At 50.5% G+C, this 17390-nt stretch overlaps 2 protein-coding genes across 2 annotated transcripts in view; one reads left to right on the forward strand and one right to left on the reverse strand.

Annotated features, from left to right (window-relative positions):
* Positions 1 to 327: 327 nt before the first annotated feature.
* On the forward strand, positions 328 to 9705 carry KLHDC10 (kelch domain containing 10). The gene is made up of 9 exons (XM_019472973.1): positions 328 to 373; positions 428 to 676; positions 1215 to 1369; positions 2586 to 2734; positions 3367 to 3451; positions 4378 to 4444; positions 5070 to 5117; positions 7293 to 7432; positions 9276 to 9705. The coding sequence occupies exons 1-9, from the start codon at positions 328 to 330 to the stop codon at positions 9483 to 9485; spliced, it is 1149 nt and encodes a 382-aa protein (XP_019328518.1). The 3' UTR covers positions 9486 to 9705.
* A 5211-nt stretch (positions 9706 to 14916) lies between these two features.
* Positions 14917 to 17390, reverse strand: part of LOC103901755 (putative cation exchanger C521.04c) — a gene marked incomplete at its 5' end in the record, with an annotated part of 4810 nt that continues 2336 nt past the window's right edge. Inside the window, 8 exons of the mRNA XM_019472974.1 lie at positions 14917 to 14990; positions 15349 to 15457; positions 15745 to 15823; positions 16117 to 16211; positions 16436 to 16584; positions 16678 to 16790; positions 17011 to 17048; positions 17188 to 17314. Of these exons, the coding sequence (XP_019328519.1) occupies positions 14917 to 14990; positions 15349 to 15457; positions 15745 to 15823; positions 16117 to 16211; positions 16436 to 16584; positions 16678 to 16790; positions 17011 to 17048; positions 17188 to 17314 (784 nt within the window). The remainder of the gene's footprint in view (positions 14991 to 15348; positions 15458 to 15744; positions 15824 to 16116; positions 16212 to 16435; positions 16585 to 16677; positions 16791 to 17010; positions 17049 to 17187; positions 17315 to 17390) is intronic.

Here is a 17390-nt window from a genome sequence, read left to right on the forward strand (position 1 = left end):
AGCAAATCATTACTTTTCTTCTTTGTTTCCATCGGGCAGCTTTAAATATAAACGTTTTGGAACTGTTTCTTGAGTGAAATCTGCCATACAGTATGACAGAACGGGGAATTTGTAAGATATCTCAGAAATAGCTGTTATGGAAGGATTGCCACGTGGAAGGATTGTCATGCGTCAACCTGCAGGCAGGTCTCCTTAGGCAGGTGTGGTCCAGGGGCTAGAGTGGACACGAATGAGACGGTGACGTGCAGAGGCTCTCCCCGTTCCTGCTCGGAGAAGTGCATCTGTCATTACAGAGCCGTTTCCTCCTGGCTGCAGACATGCTTCCCTATGGCTAAACACCAGCCACTCTTCTTGGAGGACCACGGCAGCGGGTGTAGTCCTGACCCTCGGACACAAGCTCAGCTCCTCTGCTGACGTTTCACTGAAGCTGTTTTACCTTCTCATTTTGCTGTAGGCCATAGATCTCCACCAGCAAGAAGTGGCCATCGTTGCGTGGCAGATAATGCCAACTTGTATGTGTTTGGAGGCTACAATCCTGACTATGATGAGTCCGGTGGGCCAGAGAATGAAGACTACCCACTCTTCAGGGAACTCTGGCGGTACAACTTTGCTACAGACACCTGGCATCAAATGGGCACTGAAGGCTACATGCCCAGGGAACTAGCCTCCATGTCACGTACGTATGGAAATTCAATTCCTATGCGCCTACTCCTGAAGCTATTTTAATCGGTGTCCCTGGTGGAATGCAAAACTGGGCAAGAACTGGGAAATCTGGCTCCTGTTTCCAGCTCTTCTGCAAGTAGGCCTTGAGCTTGGGTTGGTTTTGTGATTTTTCTTTCCCCTTTCGCTCGGGTTGAGGCAGAGGGAAAGAAAAAATTTCAGATGCAAGAGGTAGTCTTCAGGTATTTAGCTTGACAGTTGCAAGGCACAGGCACTTTCAGCAGCTAGGTGCTCAATGCAATCAGACATCTCAAAGCATCCAAAAATAGACCTCTTTGTTCACTAGCCGTTTTTAAAAGTAGGCCTTTGGTTACCATGGTTTTAGCTTGCATTCTTTCACTTTTAGAGCATTTCAAAGCCATAAATGCGTAGCGTGAATTGTACGGTATTTGAACAATATTGAACACTTGCTGCCTACTGTCTCCAGAGCAGAGTCGTTCTGTTTTACTGCGTCTCACAGCAACAAGTATCTCTGCTCTGTCTCTCTCTCCTAGTTGTATTGCATGGCAACAACCTGCTTGTGTTTGGGGGCACCGGGATCCCCTTTGGGGAGAGCAATGGCAACGATGTCCATGTCTGCAACGTCAAGTACAAAAGATGGGCTCTGCTCAGCTGCCGAGGAAAGAAACCCAATCGAATCTATGGCCAGGTATGAAGGACAGCCCTTGCTGAGGCACTCTGAGTGTGCCTGCGTACACTGCGCTGCGTGTCACAGGAAAGGGGCCAGAGCACGGAGATATCTTCCTTGCTAGTAACCAGAGTTGTTTGCTGCGTACATAAGTGTAAGGAAAGGCAGGTATCGTTCATAAAGAAATAGAGCGGTCTCGGTTCTTTGAGATTTCCAAGGAAAGGAATAGTTTTCTTGTAGTTGGGAAAGCCAAAATCGGTTAACTAAATGCCAGATGCAGTTGAACGAAAAAGTATGCCTGATTTAAGGAGCGGTTGCTAGTTTCTGGAGTTGCTCTGTAACCTCCACAAAGCCTTTAAAACCCAAAACTATAAATGAAAACAGTGGTTAGTAGGTCTTACTTGTATTAGAATAACAACTTTTAAGACTTTCCATAATGTCGTGGATGAACATGGTGTACAAAAAAATAGATTCACTCTCACAGGAAGACTGCCACCTTTTGCTGTGCTTTCCAGTAATACTGCCAATGCACTTGTGGCGCAGACATTTATAACCCAATTAATTTCTCATTTAGACGTGCGCCAGACACTTGAGGGAAGGAAAGTAGTCTTCCCCTTGCCCGGTTCAGCTCGAGCTGGCCTTTGGCAAACAGGCAGTTGGGAGCAGAAGGAGCTTACATCTCTGCTTCCACCTTGGACTGCGTCAGGGAATGGTGCCTGCACCACCTTTGCAGTTTCAGTAGGCTGATAGTCCACGTGCTTTTGAATTGTACAGCCTGTCTCCCTTGTTTAGTCTGACTTATCCACGGTGTTTGGGACTTTCTCTGTTACACTTAATGCCGCTGGCTACCTGATAGCTGGTTTATAAGATTCTCTGTAACAGTATCTGTATAAGGTCAGCGTGGAAGAGATTCGGGGTTAACTGTGCTTTGGTTTTAGCTCCTGGGAGCCCCTGCTGCACAGATCTGTCTTGTCTGATGCCTGAAACTCAGCAGGTCCACTTCTAGGTCCTCATCTTGTGACCATGGAGTTACTTTCCATTCCTACAGACCCCACCCCACCCCACCCCCCTTCGTGTATCATCCTTGTTTGCCCTTCATATTCTTCCCGAACATGTAATTTTGTAAGTTGTAGAGCTTTGCAAGCAGTGTCTGGCTTTGGGAGGGGAGGAATTCTCTCTTTTTCAGACACTGATGTCACGTGTCCTTTCCAACTGGTTTCTCTCTGTTACCTTCCAGGCCATGGCCATCATCAATGGTTGTCTCTACGTGTTTGGAGGAACAACTGGTTACATTTACAGTACTGACCTACATAAGCTAGACCTCAACACTAGAGAGTGGGTCCAGCTGAAACCAAACAATATGTCCTGTGACATGCCAGAGGAGAGGTGAGAAGCTGGACAGTCTCGGAGAGCTTTAACACAGGGGAGTCACTGCCTTTACGGACAGGCTTCTGAGCACTCTCAGAGCAGTGTTTTCGGCTGTGAACCTTGCACAACCGGTGCTCCAGCAGTCTGGCGTGCAGGGGGATGTAGGGATGGGGTGTGAAGCCTTTGCCACACTGATCTGGACTGTGTGGTGGCAGAACAGAGCTGGGGGCTTGGGGCAGCTGGTGAGTGCTGACGAGGGGAAGAAGCTCTGGTTGATCCCTGTCCCTTGTCCTGTTTTGTAGCAAGGCATGGACAAAGGAGGGCTGGGAGATCAATCAGTGACCATCTTAGTGAGAGAAGGGGCTGGAATATTGATGGCCATGATGGTGCTCCATAAATCATTGTACTTAAGTTCCATGGTGCTCTGCTCTCAGAAAATGCTTTTCAAGCTTCTGGGGTGCTGCTTAGATTGCTCATGAAAGCTTCCACGTCTTCCGAATGCTCCCAACCTGAGGGACTGATACAGCACAGCCAGGCTTGGGGTGTCTGCTTAAACCGCTCAAATTTGATAGTGTTTTCCAGAAGGCTTTTGTTGTTGCTCACTTGCACTAATTGCTTGTGCTGCTAAATGTCCTTCTTTGCACCTTCAGGTACAGACATGAAATCGCACACGATGGTCAACGGATTTATATCTTGGGAGGTGGAACTTCCTGGACAGCTTATTCCTTAGACAAGGTAAGGTGATCAGAAACCTTGAGTGCTTGCCTGGATAGGAGATTTTCTACAGTGAAATATAACCAGCACCGTCTCTTCATCTGGCTTTGCCTGGAGAGCTTGGTAAAAAAAATAGGTAACTAGGAGCAGATTGTTCTCCTATTTCTGTAAAACCTGGTGTTGCCACAAACACGTCCTGTTGACTTACAGATGATGAATCTGTGGTACCCAGTGACCATCCCGATCTGCAAAACAGCTTCATTTCTGTAGACCTGTTATCAAAGATTCTCATTTAAAAACACTTAGGACATCTTTCTAAATGTTGTATTTGTGCCAAAACAGGAAAGTGCCAAAGGAAGGAATTCCTTGACGTTAAATTCAGATATTGATATGGTGATTCTTTTCTTGTCTTCTCCCTTAATTGTATGCTTTAATTTCCTTCCTTGTGGCAAATGTTTTTCTCCAGTACGATTTGGGGAGGGAAGAGTGAATTCATGTTGAACGCCAAAATGATTAACAAGGAGATTTTAAATAGTGCTCCGCTTCCAAAAAAGTTGAAACTGCAGCAGTTAACATGACTTCTTATCTCTCCATTCTCTGCATTTCTTTTCTCCTTACGTGCGGTATGAGAAAGGTATTTCTAAATACTTTTGAGAACTGGAGGGTGTGGGTTTTAATTGGTTCATGGTTTTTTAAAAGCAATATTCTTTTTCTTCAGCTGTGGGGCTTAAATAGCAAAGCCCAAGATGAAAGCTTTAGTAAGCTGGTACGCTTTGAAGGTGATTTTATACCTGCCTAGTCACTGGCTGCAATTAGCTATTTTTGTTTTTACACTTAATGAAAAAGAGGTGTTATTTATAGTGGCTCCCTGGGTCAGAGCCCGTAACTGTGTCATCGTAGTGCTGGGAGAGCCAGGAAGAACTAATGGCTCCTCTTTGTCCCTTCAGATCCATGCGTACAACCTTGAAACCAACACCTGGGAGGAAATTGCCACAAAACCTCATGAAAAAGTTGGTGAGTCTGGAATTTCCTGTGTCTTCCCCTGTAAACCAGAGAGTGGCCGAGATGCTCAAAGATGCTATTTTCTGGCAGGCTGAAAGCCTGTTTCATAACCTTGTTGTACAGTACGTGACTTAACGCTGACTTCGAGGTCCTGCTTGTTTAGAGCTTTAGCAGTGAGGACTAACCCATCTGAAGCATATTTAGCAGTCTGGCTTCTCTCCCTCCCTGGCTGGGAAAGATGATAGTGGCTGGCTCTCCTCCCAGAAGAAGATCCACATCATCTCTGCTCCCTCTGAGGGACTGCGTGCTGGCCTGGTTATCAGCAGGGGTTTCCCTGAAACCTCGCAGGCCCTTGGCTGCTGCCTTTCACCAAGCCAGAGGTGAGAGCTGGAGTCTGTGGGGAGTGAGATTCTGGCACATTTCTTCCTTCCCTGGAGAGCAAGTAGGAGTCAAACCTGAAACAGCCGGTTGCTAAATTAGAGATGTTATACCTGTGATTGTAGGAAAGCAGAAGCCCCTTATAAATGAAACAAGTGACTCCTATCCATGATTATATGTTAAGATATACTCACCGCTTGCTCAAGCACTTTAAAGCAATTATAGCTGATACCTTTTTTTTTTTTTTCATTCTCCGCAGGCTTCCCAGCAGCCAGAAGATGCCATAGCTGCGTTCAGATAAAAAATGGTAAGATCTGTCTCTTGAAAATTGGTGTATCTTATACAACCTAGCAATGACAAGCCCATCCTTCTAGCCTGAGAGGTGCAGGCCCCCAACACATGTTTGAGAGAACTGCAGGGCACACGTGTCTTTTCTGAAAGAGGATATCTTTCTTGTTAACAGGCCTTAAGCTGCCCAGTTGGCACCACTCCTCATATGAGGGATCTTGCTGCTGTAGGCAAATTTACTTCTGCACTCCACAGTACTGTCACTCTCTGGAATTCTGCAGTATTTTATGCAACACCTCGATCTCCTTTGGACACGTGGCCACTTCAGTGTAAAATATCATGTATTTTAGCCACGAGTGTCCATGGTGCTTTGCAACTTGCTGGTTGCAAGCTCATGAACAGGTATGAACAATGCTACTGCTACAGCTCGGTGACTAACCTGTTAGTTTTACAGTCCGCTGTGAAAAGCAAAGTGGGGCCAAGTCCTGGAAGCCGAGTTCTTTAGAGACAAGATTGTTCAGGGATTTCTTTGATAGTGGATTCTTTTCGTGGTGGTGTAAATCCAAGATGCTCATATGGAGTGGATTATGAGGCAGTAGCAGAGTTAGCACCTGAGTCTTCCCGTTCTCTGGTAAAGTGAGGGCCATTTTATATGTTAGGAGCTGCACAGAGCTTAGTAGAGCCTTTTGTTCTTCACTTTGATCCTCCACATGTTCTTGCTGTAAATCACTTGTGTGGCGCTGTTTGAGGCACAGCTTTGAAAGGGCTCTGCCTGTGCAACCTGTGTTCAATTACCCACAATTTTGAATGGTAGAATGTTCCTTCAACTAGATTTGGGCCTCTTCCGTAGCCTCGTTGTCCTCTAAGAACGCATTCTCCCGAACTTGATAAAAACGAAATTGCTCATAATGGACTGAAGAAGCAGTTACAATATTGGTCCTTCTTTTCAAAACTCATCAGGTCGATTACTGAATGCTGTATGTTAAAGGGTGGAGTGATATGCCAGATTATATTTCTTAGGAGTGCTAATTGTGCCAGTAAAAGTAAGGCAGGAGCTGAGAGATGCTTCCAGTCACCTTCATCAGCTGTATTTTGCTGCAGTGCAAGCCTCTGAGTTGAGAACTTGGGCAAAGCCGGGAGCAAGGACCTGCCTCTGGCAGGCAGCAGGACTAGGAGCTGGGGCTGGGGCTGCTCCCCATGTGTTTAAAACCAGTAAAATCTGATTAAACATAGGTACCTGTGAACTCAGGTTAGCGACGGCTTCATGCAGCTTCTTAAAGCGGGAGTGGCACTGCACTCCTGCTTCTCAATGGCATTTAGCTCTGAATCTGCCATGGTTGGGCTGGGGTCACAGGCAGGCTGGGAAGTGGACATGAGTGGACATGCAGCCCAGAAGGCCAACCGTATCCTGGAACAAGAAATGTGGCCAGCAGGTCAAGGGAGGGGATTCTGCCCCTCTGCTCTCTGCTGGTGAGACCCCACCTGCAGCACTGCGTCCAGCTCTGGAGCCCTCAGCATAAGAAAGACACGGACCTGTTGGAGCGGGTCCAGAGGAGGGAAACAAAAATGATCAGGGGGCTGGAACACCTCTGCTACGAGGAAAGGCTGAGAGAGTTGGGGTTGTTCAGCCTGGAGAAGAGAAGGCTTCGGGGAGACCTTATTGCAGCCTGTCAGTACTTAAAGGGGGCTTATAAAAAAGATGGGGACAGACTTTTTAGTAGGTCCTGTAGTGATAGGACAAGAGGTAATGGTTTTAAACTAAAAGAGGGGAGATTTAGATGAGATAGAAGGAAGAAATTCTTTACGCTGAGGGTGGTGAAGCCCTGGCCCAGGTTGCCCAGAGAGGTGGTGGATGCCCCATCCCTGGCAACATTCCATCAAGGCCAGGTTGGACGGGGCTTTGAGCAACCTGATTAGTGGCAGGTGTCCCTGCCCACAGCAGGGGGGTTGGACTGGATGGTCTTTAAAGGCCCCTTCCAACCCAAACCATTCTGTGATTCTATAAGTGGCCTCCGTGGGTATGAACAGTGTGCTGGGACTGGTTTGGGAGGTACTGAGAGCTTGTGTTGAGGTAAGATAATTGTTGATCCTGAAACTGTTTTGGAAAGGTGATTGCTGACTTCAGTCACCACACGTTCTGCAGTTGATGAAGGATAGCTTGGCCTGCAAGCACTGTGGGTTTCCTCTCTTACAGATGTGTTCGTTTGTGGAGGCTATAACGGAGAAGTGATTCTGGGAGATGTTTGGAAGCTGAATCTGCAAACTTTCCAGTGGGTCAAGCTCCCAGCTGCCATGCCAGAACCAGTGTATTTTCACTGTGCTGCTGTCACACCAGTAAGTGACTCATTTCTTTCCTACGTAGCTGAAGTTCAAGCCATTCATCCAAGCGCTCTGACGTTTGTGCGGGCTGCAAATAGAGCTGAACCGATGTTACCAAGGATGTGATCTCCACTGGATACAGCATCTTTAGGGAGGCTGAGGGCTGGTGTGAGGTCACTGCATTGACTCCTTTTACTCCTGCTGCTGTTTAAAGAGCAGTAGCACACAGTATATTGTGCTTTCTCAAAGCAGCGAAGCGGAATTTTAGCTTTTAAACTGTATCAGCTCCAAGGAGTAATTCCCCGTGTGAACAGCAGTTCCTGTTTGCAAAAGGAAAAAAAGCACAAATACTCCCCCAGGTAAACTGGTTTTAGCCTACTGAGAACAGCCTGAGTTGAAAGATTAGCAGGTGAGCAGCTGTCTTTGGAAACCACTGCTAACGGGAAGGTTGGTATTGCTAGAGCTTTTTGCCGTAACTAGAAGCATAGAGACCTGTGGTTGATAAGCAGCAAGAAATGCATTTAGCTGTGACTTCAGCCTCCTTCAGCTGATCATCGCCTTAGGGCAGCGTGCGAGGGCAGAGATCAGGTTCTTTGGTTGTAAGAGCAGGTGGCACCTAGTTTGGAGATTGTTATAAATGCAACTCTTCCGGGGAAACTGTAGGCCTGATAAAGGTGTTTCCCAGGCAGCCCAGTGACTGCAGGTGGGTGCCTGGAGAGCAGGAATGCCCTTTCTTTTCCTGTATATTGAAAAAAATGCCACTCTCAAAATAGGTCAGCAGCTGAGCTTTTCCCATCTCTCTGCGTTCGTGTCATTCCTGGAGCAGGGTTACGCTGAGCCAGCCAGAGGGAATGCAGCATGTCTTTGTATGGTGTGGTTTTAGTTTAAGAAAAAATACATTCTTTTTAGCTGAAACCGAAGTATGGCTTTATACTAACTTATTAACACTTTGCCCCACTCCTAAAATTGATTTCTTGGGGTAGAATTAATCTAAAATACAGAGCAAAGCACTCTAAGTTAGTGGATACGTGCTTTAGGATGAGAGATTTAGGGATGTGATCGTGCCCCTGTACTCGGCACTGGTGAGGCCGCACCTCGACTACTGTGTTCAGTTTTGGGCCCCTCACTACAAGAAGGACGTTGAGGTGTTAGAGCGTGTCCAGAGAAGGGCAACGAAGCTGGTGAGGGGTCTGGAGAACAAGTCTGATGAGGAGCGGCTGAGGGAACTGGGGGTGTTTAGCCTGGAGAAAAGGAGGCTGAGGGGAGACCTCATCGCTCTCTACAACTCCCTGAAAGGAGGTTGTAGCGAGGTGGGGGTCGGTCTCTTCTCCCAAGTAACAAGTGATAGGACGAGAGGAAACGGCCTCAAGTTGCGCCAGGGGAGGTTTAGATTGGACGTGAGGAAAAATGTCTTTACTGAAAGAGTGGTGAAACATTGGACCAGGCTGCCCAGGGGAGTGGTTGAGTCCCCACCCCTGGAGGTATTTAAAAGACGTGTAGATGAGGCGCTTAGGGACATGGTTTAGTGGGCATGGGGGTGTTGGGTCGACGGTTGGACTCGATGATCTTAGAGGTCTTTTCCAACCTTAATGGTTCTATGATTCTATGAGACACGTGTCCTTCAGCAGTGATTCCTCCCCTTGGCTACGAGAGGAGCCGGGGTGACTGGCTCAGGCAGTGACAGTTCTGTTACCAGCACATAAAGGTGTGTGAGATGAATCTCGCTCTGTGATTAACCAGCCGGGAATCTGGAGAGTCAAATCCCGGTTTTCCTGGCTGTGTCGCTCCTCAGCACCTTCTGGTGTGCCAGTTTGGTCTGTGCCCCGTGTAACTCCCCTCTCCCCCTTTTCCCATCTAGGCCGGCTGCATGTATGTTCACGGAGGGGTGGTCAACATCCATGAAAACAAACGGACTGGCTCTCTGTTTAAAATGTGGCTGGTAGTACCCAGCCTGCTGGAACTGTCGTGGGAGAAGCTCCTGGAATATTTCCCTCATCTAGCAAGTCTCTCCAGATCTCAGCTTTTGCACCTTGGACTGACGCAGGGACTCGTTGAGCGGCTAAAATGAGAACATCTCATGTTTCTGTCCAAGACACACTACGTTCAAGAAGCCCCCTCCCACCCTCTATTTATGGATACCGTGGATGATCTTGCTTAAGAACATGGAGGAACCCGCTCAACGCCTTACTCAGCAAATACATCGATGCCTTTCTAGAAATTTTTACTTTAAGTTGTTGAAAATCCACTTTTTATTTATGGATCTCTAAATTACACCATTAATCAAAAATACTCTCTGGGACTAATCCATAACATCCAGCCGTCAAACCGTCATCAGCACATGCTTGCAACTTAATTGGGGAGGGTGGGGAGCTTAGCAAATGTCTGAGCCCATGCTTGCACATGGCGCGCTCAACTTAGTATTTTCATAAGATGTATCTAACGGAGGACGTTCAGTGCAGAACAACAGCCGACCTGTTCTTTTGCTTTGGATGACACTCATCCCCCTAACGCCCAGCTGAGTTCTCCCTCTATAAAACCGAGAACTCCTTCCGCTTGAAGGCTTTGCATGTGTCTGTTCCCATCTCTTTGAGCTTCAGAAGATGGCTGGAACGTTGCATGGGGCAGCGAGCGAAGCTTTGCCTGTGCAGCTTTTCTGGTGCAGTGTTGCAGTGATTTGAAACACCCCGTGTCTGTGTTCTTCACCTTTTCATATTGAAAGGTTTGCTTGGAAGACTGGTTAAAAGTTGCCACTTAATGGACTACTGTGTAGTTTACTCGGGGTGGTGAGGGGAAGGAAAAGGTTTTGCTGAATCTTTTTTAACCCTGTCTGCTCACATTGCACGCTGAACAAGCTAACTGCAAAAACTCACCCTGTAGACTTCAGAGCTGTCTTTTAACCTGCAGCGTGTTCTACCCGGTGCTTGGGTGCGAGCCACCCATGCCAACTCAGTCCTGGTTATTGGCATCTGACTCTGATGTGTACCTGTAAGCAACATCACACATTGGCCTTTTTCTAGTTAGCTTCATGTTCCTCTGGGGGTGGGGGATGTTATTGCTGTGTGTGGTTTTAAACTGGTTTTGTGAGTGGCTTTCTGGGTCCTTGGAAGCTCATGGATCGCTCATCCCAGGAAACGTAGCATCAAAAAAAAAAAGGGGAGAGGGAACCTCTCTCCCTCTTGCTGTGAGCAGTAGTCATCTCTGCGTAGGCAGGAGAGGAAGGGATGTCTGTCTCTCGTCTTGCTGTACTGTGAAGTTAGCTCTAGAGACCGTGTACAAGTGGCCATTGAACTCTGAGCAGCTCCAGTTGGCTGGCATCAGGTTTGTGGAAAATCCTTTTCATTTGAAGACCATTTTTAAGTGCCTTTTTTTTTTTTAAATCAGCTTTTCCTAGTACCTTCCCCTTCCATCATCAAAGGCAAGGGTTAGACTCTGGCATTTTAGTTTCTTTTTAAGTGATTGCATTTATGTTTAAATAAACCATAGCATTGTCTTCATGTTGTTAATCTGAACAGCACTGGCTGATCGAGTCACTGCTACCCCTCTTAAGGAACACCCATCCCTGATGTTCAGTTGAAGCGTTACCACTTGTCCTTGAGTCACTGCTACCCCTCTTAGGGGGTACATCCCTGATGTTCAGTTGAAGCGTTACCACTTGTCCCAATATTAAGCTTCCCCTGTTCTTGGGGATAGATTTATTTCCCCTCCCTTCTGTAGCCTCAGTTGCTGCTTTTTTTTTTCCCCCCAAGGCCAAGGAAAAAAAAAAGGTTGGGCATCACAGCTGAAGCTTTCTCTGGTGCTTTGGACCACAGAAAGTGGTGGCAGCTGCTTGTAGCCGTTTTATCTGTCCCCTTCATTGTACCTTTACAGGACATGCAGCTGACAGGGCAAAGCTGGGAACCTCAGCTGCACTGTGTGGCTTTCATAGCCTACCCAACTCTCTGTGTTTGGGCTGGCTTCTAACTAAGAGCCTTCAGGGCAGAAAGCCTTTGCTCCTGGAGTATTACCATCCTATTTCAACCCCTTCCAAAGCCTCCCCGGCTGCTCGCCGCAGCATCCCACTGCTCCCGGCTCAGGGGCTGACCCCAGACCTTGCTGGCAGCTGTGGGCTGGAGAAGGGCTACCTGCTCTCCTGCCCCTGGCTTGTGGTGTCCTCTTCTGTAGGACCGTGGTGGGCCAACGGGCCTTTTGTCCAGCTCCCTCTTCTGGCCTGAACTCAGTGGCTCTTGCCTTTTCTTGCAGAGGCTGGATGTCTGCACTTAGTCTTTGCCTTCTGGCCTCCAGTTCTGCTGGGACCTTTGTACTGGAACAGCCTGGTCATACATGTGCTGGTTCTTCCCTTACCTCCTTTAAACCTGAACTCAGTGGCTCTTGCCTCTTCTTGCAGAGGCTGGATGTCTGCACTTAATCTTTGCCTTCTGGCCTCCAGTACACTACCTTTGTACTGGAACAGCCTGGTCATAGATGTGCTGGTTCTTCCCTTACCTCCTTTAAAGAGCAGCTCCCATCATCACCAAGGCAATATTAAAACCATCCGAGCCTGGATCTCTGATCAAGCAGATTACTTAAGCTCTTTTGTCTTCCTTGCTCTGGCAGCCTTATGGGGGCAGCCAGGAGCTTTCCCCCTGATGTGAACACAGGGAGGAAGGTGGTGGGTGTCAATCTGGGGCACATCTGGCCTCAGCCTGGCTCCATACTGCCACCTGTAACACTGTCACTTAATCTTGGCTTCAAATCTTGACGTGGAACATGTTCAGCCACCCAGGCGGAAGGATACAGTCTTTGATGTCCCTGTGACACACCAGTGCACTGCTGGCTCACCCAAACACAAGTGCCCAAGCCTTTTCCACTGGCTGGACCACTGAAGGTGCAAGCCCAGAGCCTGCCTGTGCCCTCCACCAATGGCCTGGAGCTGGTTTCACCCTTCCAACGCAGCCGTGCTGCGTCCCCAGCACACAGGACTTACGGGACCTGGCCAAGAGTGCTACAGAATAAAGGACCAGGGACTTGCTTTTGCTGATAAAAGCAGATGATACAAGCGTTGGCCACTGATGGGAGTCCAGGGGCCTCTCCCCTCCCGGTAACCTGGGGTGGCTGCTGCATGATGGGCACAAGATCTTGGAGGCTGCTCTGCTGCTCTTCCTAACAAAAAAAAAAAAAATTACTTGTTTTAAGTACTGCAAAGCTCACAGCTCCCTTTTGAGGCTTTGCTTGAGTCGCTGCTAGTCTGCTGCATGTTGAGGTTTTTTTTGAATGGTAAAAGCTTCTTGCTGGCTCCCGGTGGCAGAGGCTTCGCTCTGGGGTGCGGCTTGAAGGTTATACTGCTCCAGGCTTTTCTTGCTCCATCATCTCCTGCATGTCTTCACCTCCAGCCCAGGTGATGCCCAAGTATTGGTTCCTCCCTTTTAAGGGCAAGTTAACAACTCCCTCCGTGCAATACCGCACTCAATAGCAAAAGAGCAGAGCGTTACTGCCTCTGCCAGGGCAGGGCCATGAGTTCCCTAAGGGAGAGGGAAAGGATTCAGCATCTGCAGCAACTGATGGAGGGAAAAGGAGTTCAGAGCACCCACGATGCTGCCCGGGACAGGGCACACAGAGAGAGAAAGCCATCTCAGGACAGGGTTTTGTGGGACGGCCCTCCTGCCTTCACCCCACGACATACCCCTGCTCCCAGCACCAGGCGGAGCAGCTCGGGGCGATGTGGGACCTCTTTGGGGCATCCTTGCAGCCACCAGTGGCTACTGCTGGGCTTGTCCTGCTGCAGGGCAAGGCACTGGGGAAGGGACCCGCAGTGCTGGCCCTACCCGCGCTTTCCCAAACACGAAGGCTGGGTCTGACTCCAGGAGAAGTCCCGACCATCCCTCACCCCAGGGTAGATGTTTTCTGTTTAGCCTCAGATGAGATGTAGGAGAACCTGTTTGGTGCCATCATTTTCTGCCCTCCCATCCCACGCCTTTTCCATCTCTTGCTGCCCCACGCCGTTGAGCCCCTCCGCTGCCGTCAGCCAACTCTGGATACTCACCCAGAAAACTTCTCAAACATCTGTATTAACAACTGCAGGATTGTCCATACTGATGCTACACTAGGAAAACAAGAAAAAGCTGATAAAGCAGCATCATTAATTGCTAATTAGCAGCTGCCCTCCTTTGGGAAGGAGGGGGATCCCAGGCTGCTGCCCGCTGCCTGCCGTACTCTGGGCTGTTTTAAAGTCTAGTCCTGTTTCTCCGTTGACTATGGGACCTTTTGGAGTCCAACGTTCACGTTGCAGGCAGCGAGCCCTGCTCCCCTCCCCAGTTTTTATGCTGAAGTACGTCCCTGCAGGGCTGGGGAGGGAGAAGGGGCACAGGAGCTGCATCGCCTGTATTTCTGTATCTGTCAGTGTTTTGCTTTTGGTTTGTTTTTTTGGGGGTTGTTTTTGTTTTGTTTTTTTTAAAAGCTCTGATAATAAATCAGTCCAAGCCACCTGCTTTGTCCTCTCACCTCACCCGCTGGCGTTTCCCTTCGCAGAGGGAGCTGAGCTGGTCCCCGGCCTGTCGCACCTCGTACCCTGCAAACAGCTCCAGGAGCATCCCTGACCCTCCTTAGGAGCCTGTTAAAAAAACCTCTGAGCGAGAATGACCCAGGACAGTCAGACAAGACGAGGCTGGAAACAAGAGTTGGAGCTTAGGGAGGGTCATGGAGAAAGCTGGAGCCCACAGCCACCCCACTGCTGGCTCTGTCCCCGTGGCACGGTGGTGGACCTCCCCTGCCACCTGCTCTGGTGCTGTGACAGAGGACATTGAGTGCTGTCCTGCTCCGCTCCCAGGGACGCTGGCTCCAACTGAGCCATTGCTGGTGCCCAACGCCCACCACACTGAGAGCCAGCCTTGGTGGGTACCAAGCGGCCATCACCCCAAGACCATCGCTAACCTGGGTGGTGGGCATGGAGGGGCCCGGAGACGCGACTGAAGGCTCATTTAAGGAGAAAAGAGCTAGTTTCTGATTTTGTACAAACTGCTTTAATGACAAAACAGCTGAAAAATACCTTTTGGTGCGTTTCTAGTACTGTCAAGAAGCCCTGTGTGATCCCCAGACCTGAGTCCCTTCCAGGCCCGGGATCACCCACTGCCTGGAAGGGCAAGAGGCTCTTCTCAGGCACCTTCTCCCAGTGCTACATATCCCAAGGGAGGGGTCTGTCCTCGAGACCACACAGAAACCCCCTTCAAGACCCTCCAACTAAGGACAATTTTCCTCCCAGTCACACGCGTGTGGGCTGGAAATACCTCCGTGAAGTGCTCTGGCGTTGAGGTTCCTTCTTGGTTGAGGAGTGCTTCTGTGGCCACCACCCTTCCCACCACTGAAGCCCTGTTGGCACCCCACTGGGGGAGCCAGGCAGCAGCAGGAGCTTCAGCAAATGATGCTTCCAGACCGAAGCCAGCCCAGCCGAGTCCCTGAGACACCAGATAACGCCCCCGACGAGCACTGAACCCAACGGAAGGGTTGGAGAAAGCGGAGTCCAAACCTCAGCAACCACTGGGCGATGGGGCAAAGAAATACACAGCCAGGAGGATGAAGTAGACCATCACCAGCACCGTGCCTAGGGCAGACAGAGCAGGTTGCAGGGGGTTACTCCCTGGAGCAAGGAGGGAGGTTGCTTTTAAGATCTTCTGGCATGGTCTGGACTAGCCCACCATAGAGGACTTTCATGGTCCCCTGCAAAATCTCAGAACTCCCTCTTAAGGGTGAAAAGGGAGTGATCCCCCTTGGTGCTGCTGCAGGGTGGCAGCTCCAACACCTCCAAGATGGTCAACCAAGACCCCAGAATTGCTCAAGCCACCACATGGCAAGAGCTGCAGCAAGCAGATGACCCCAAGGCTGTCTCTAGGAGCCCCCCAACCCATCAGCACAGGGAAGGTAGATCAAGTTCCACAGTAGCCTCACGGGTGAGCGGTCACCTTGGAAGTAGTCACATTTGCCATCCATGAAGATGTAGTTCATGAGCACCACGCTGAACATGCTGGCGTAGACGTGGAGGTCGCTGAAGACAAGCGTGAAGTTGGTCGGCTGCGAGGCAGAGAGGATTTGGGGTTTATGGCCAACCAGGACAGCCCCGCACTGACTGTAGTTGGGGACTTGCATGTCACCCCTTAAACCCCCTCTGCCACATGTCCCTAGGGCTGGAGACAGCATCAGCCAAGGTAGGAGACATCTGACCCCACTTTCCCCCGCACTGAGCAGAGGAGAGGACACACTGGGGATGGCAGCTGTGCCCTTGCCACATCTCATGGAGTGCTGCATGTCCCCAGCCCTGCTGCAGGAGGTCACCCAGGGGCTGTCCTGGAGCTACTCACATAGAAGATGGTGAAGAGCACCAGGATGGGGATCTGGAGCATGCAGACCTGGACGGCGATGCAGTTCCCAATCTCGATGCTGGGGAGGACAGAGGACTTAAGAGCTGCCAAGCACCAGGTCTCTGGCAGCCCTTGGGTCACTCAGCTCGGGGTGAGATAAAACCCCACCTCGGGGAACCAAACCATGCAGCCCGACCTGGTTCTGGCCCCATTTTTTGGGTGGCTTTAAGTCCTCTTGAGGACAAGTTGGCAGGGATTTGACCCACCAGTGGCATGAAGCTGGGCAGCCATCACTGGCACCAAGGTACAGCTATGGGACCTGGACCATGCTGGAGGAGGACACCCCAAAACCCATCCTTTGAGCCATCTCACCTCAAGCTCAAGTTGTTCTGCAGGGCAAACTGGATGCCATTGACGATCTCCGGCAGCTCAGGCACCATCGCCAGCACAGTGACACCGATGAAGTACTGCGGGGAAGAGGTGACATCAGCGCGTGTGTACGGCCTGATCCTGACCACATCCAAGCTGTGGGCAACCAAGCTCCTCGGTGCATGGGGCATCTCGGCATCTTTCCCCCCGGCTTCTGGGGCTCAACCCTGCAGCCAGAGCAGGTTCCCATCCCTGGAGGGCGCATCTTGGTCCCCAGGGCCACCCAAACCTGGCTTATCACCATCCTCATCCCTACGCTCACCTGCGAGATGGTGGAGTTGGTGAGGATGGGGCTGATGTGCTCTGTGGCCAGGTCGGCACAGGCTGACATGCAGAGGGTGGAGAGCAGGAGGATAACCAGGGCCCGCCAGCGAGACCAGTGGACCACAGCGCTGTGGTGGTGGCCAGGCACTGCGGGAAGAGCAGAGACATGGTGGGACATCCCGGGACGGTGAGAAGAGCTCGCCCCGCAGCTGGGGCATCCTGTGGTTTGGGGACACTCACTGTGACAGTCACTGATGTGGATGTCGTAGATGTGCGAGTGAGTTTTCAGGGTGAAGAAGAGGCCGATGAGGTAGGCGGCGGGGAGCAGGAGGGACACTGTGTACACCAGGGGTCTGTGGGACATGGGCAACATGTTCAGTGCCACCGGGGTCTGGCATGGGTACCCCAGGGGGGTCCCCTGCACCGGCTGGGGATGGAAGAGATGAGGGTGCAGGATCGGAGCCCTTCGGGGGGCAGAGAGGGGACCTGGGAGGGACGCGGAGCCACAACCCAGCCCGTGAGGTGCCACCCCACTGTGGGGACAACCCTGTCCCCACCCCAGCAGATACTCACTGGACATGACTGTAGTAGAGGGTGCCGTTGTTCTCCATCTGCAGAGAGAGAGCCTGTCAACAGGGATGCAGAGGACAAGGGACAGCCCCGCCTCCACTGCCAAGAGCAGGAGCTAGGTGGGCTTAGAGCGTCCCCAACTCCAAACCCCAGCGGTCAGGGGTCCACGTCCCCGCTCACCAGGTCAAAGTGACAGTTGTGGCAGAGGTAGTGGCCCAGTGGGTTCTGGGTGACGTTGTGGCACTCGCCGCAAACCAGCTTCCCATATACCTTGGAGAAGAGCGTTGGGGCAAAGACACCTGCGGGGATAGAGGGACATGGCATGGGTGCCCACGCTGATGGGACCCCCCCCCCCAAACCTGGGGACACCCCTGTCCCAACCC

This window comes from Aptenodytes forsteri, unplaced genomic scaffold (genome assembly GCF_000699145.1).
Source record: "Aptenodytes forsteri isolate BGI_AS27 unplaced genomic scaffold, ASM69914v1 Scaffold310, whole genome shotgun sequence".
Taxonomy (NCBI): Eukaryota; Metazoa; Chordata; class Aves; order Sphenisciformes; family Spheniscidae; genus Aptenodytes; species Aptenodytes forsteri.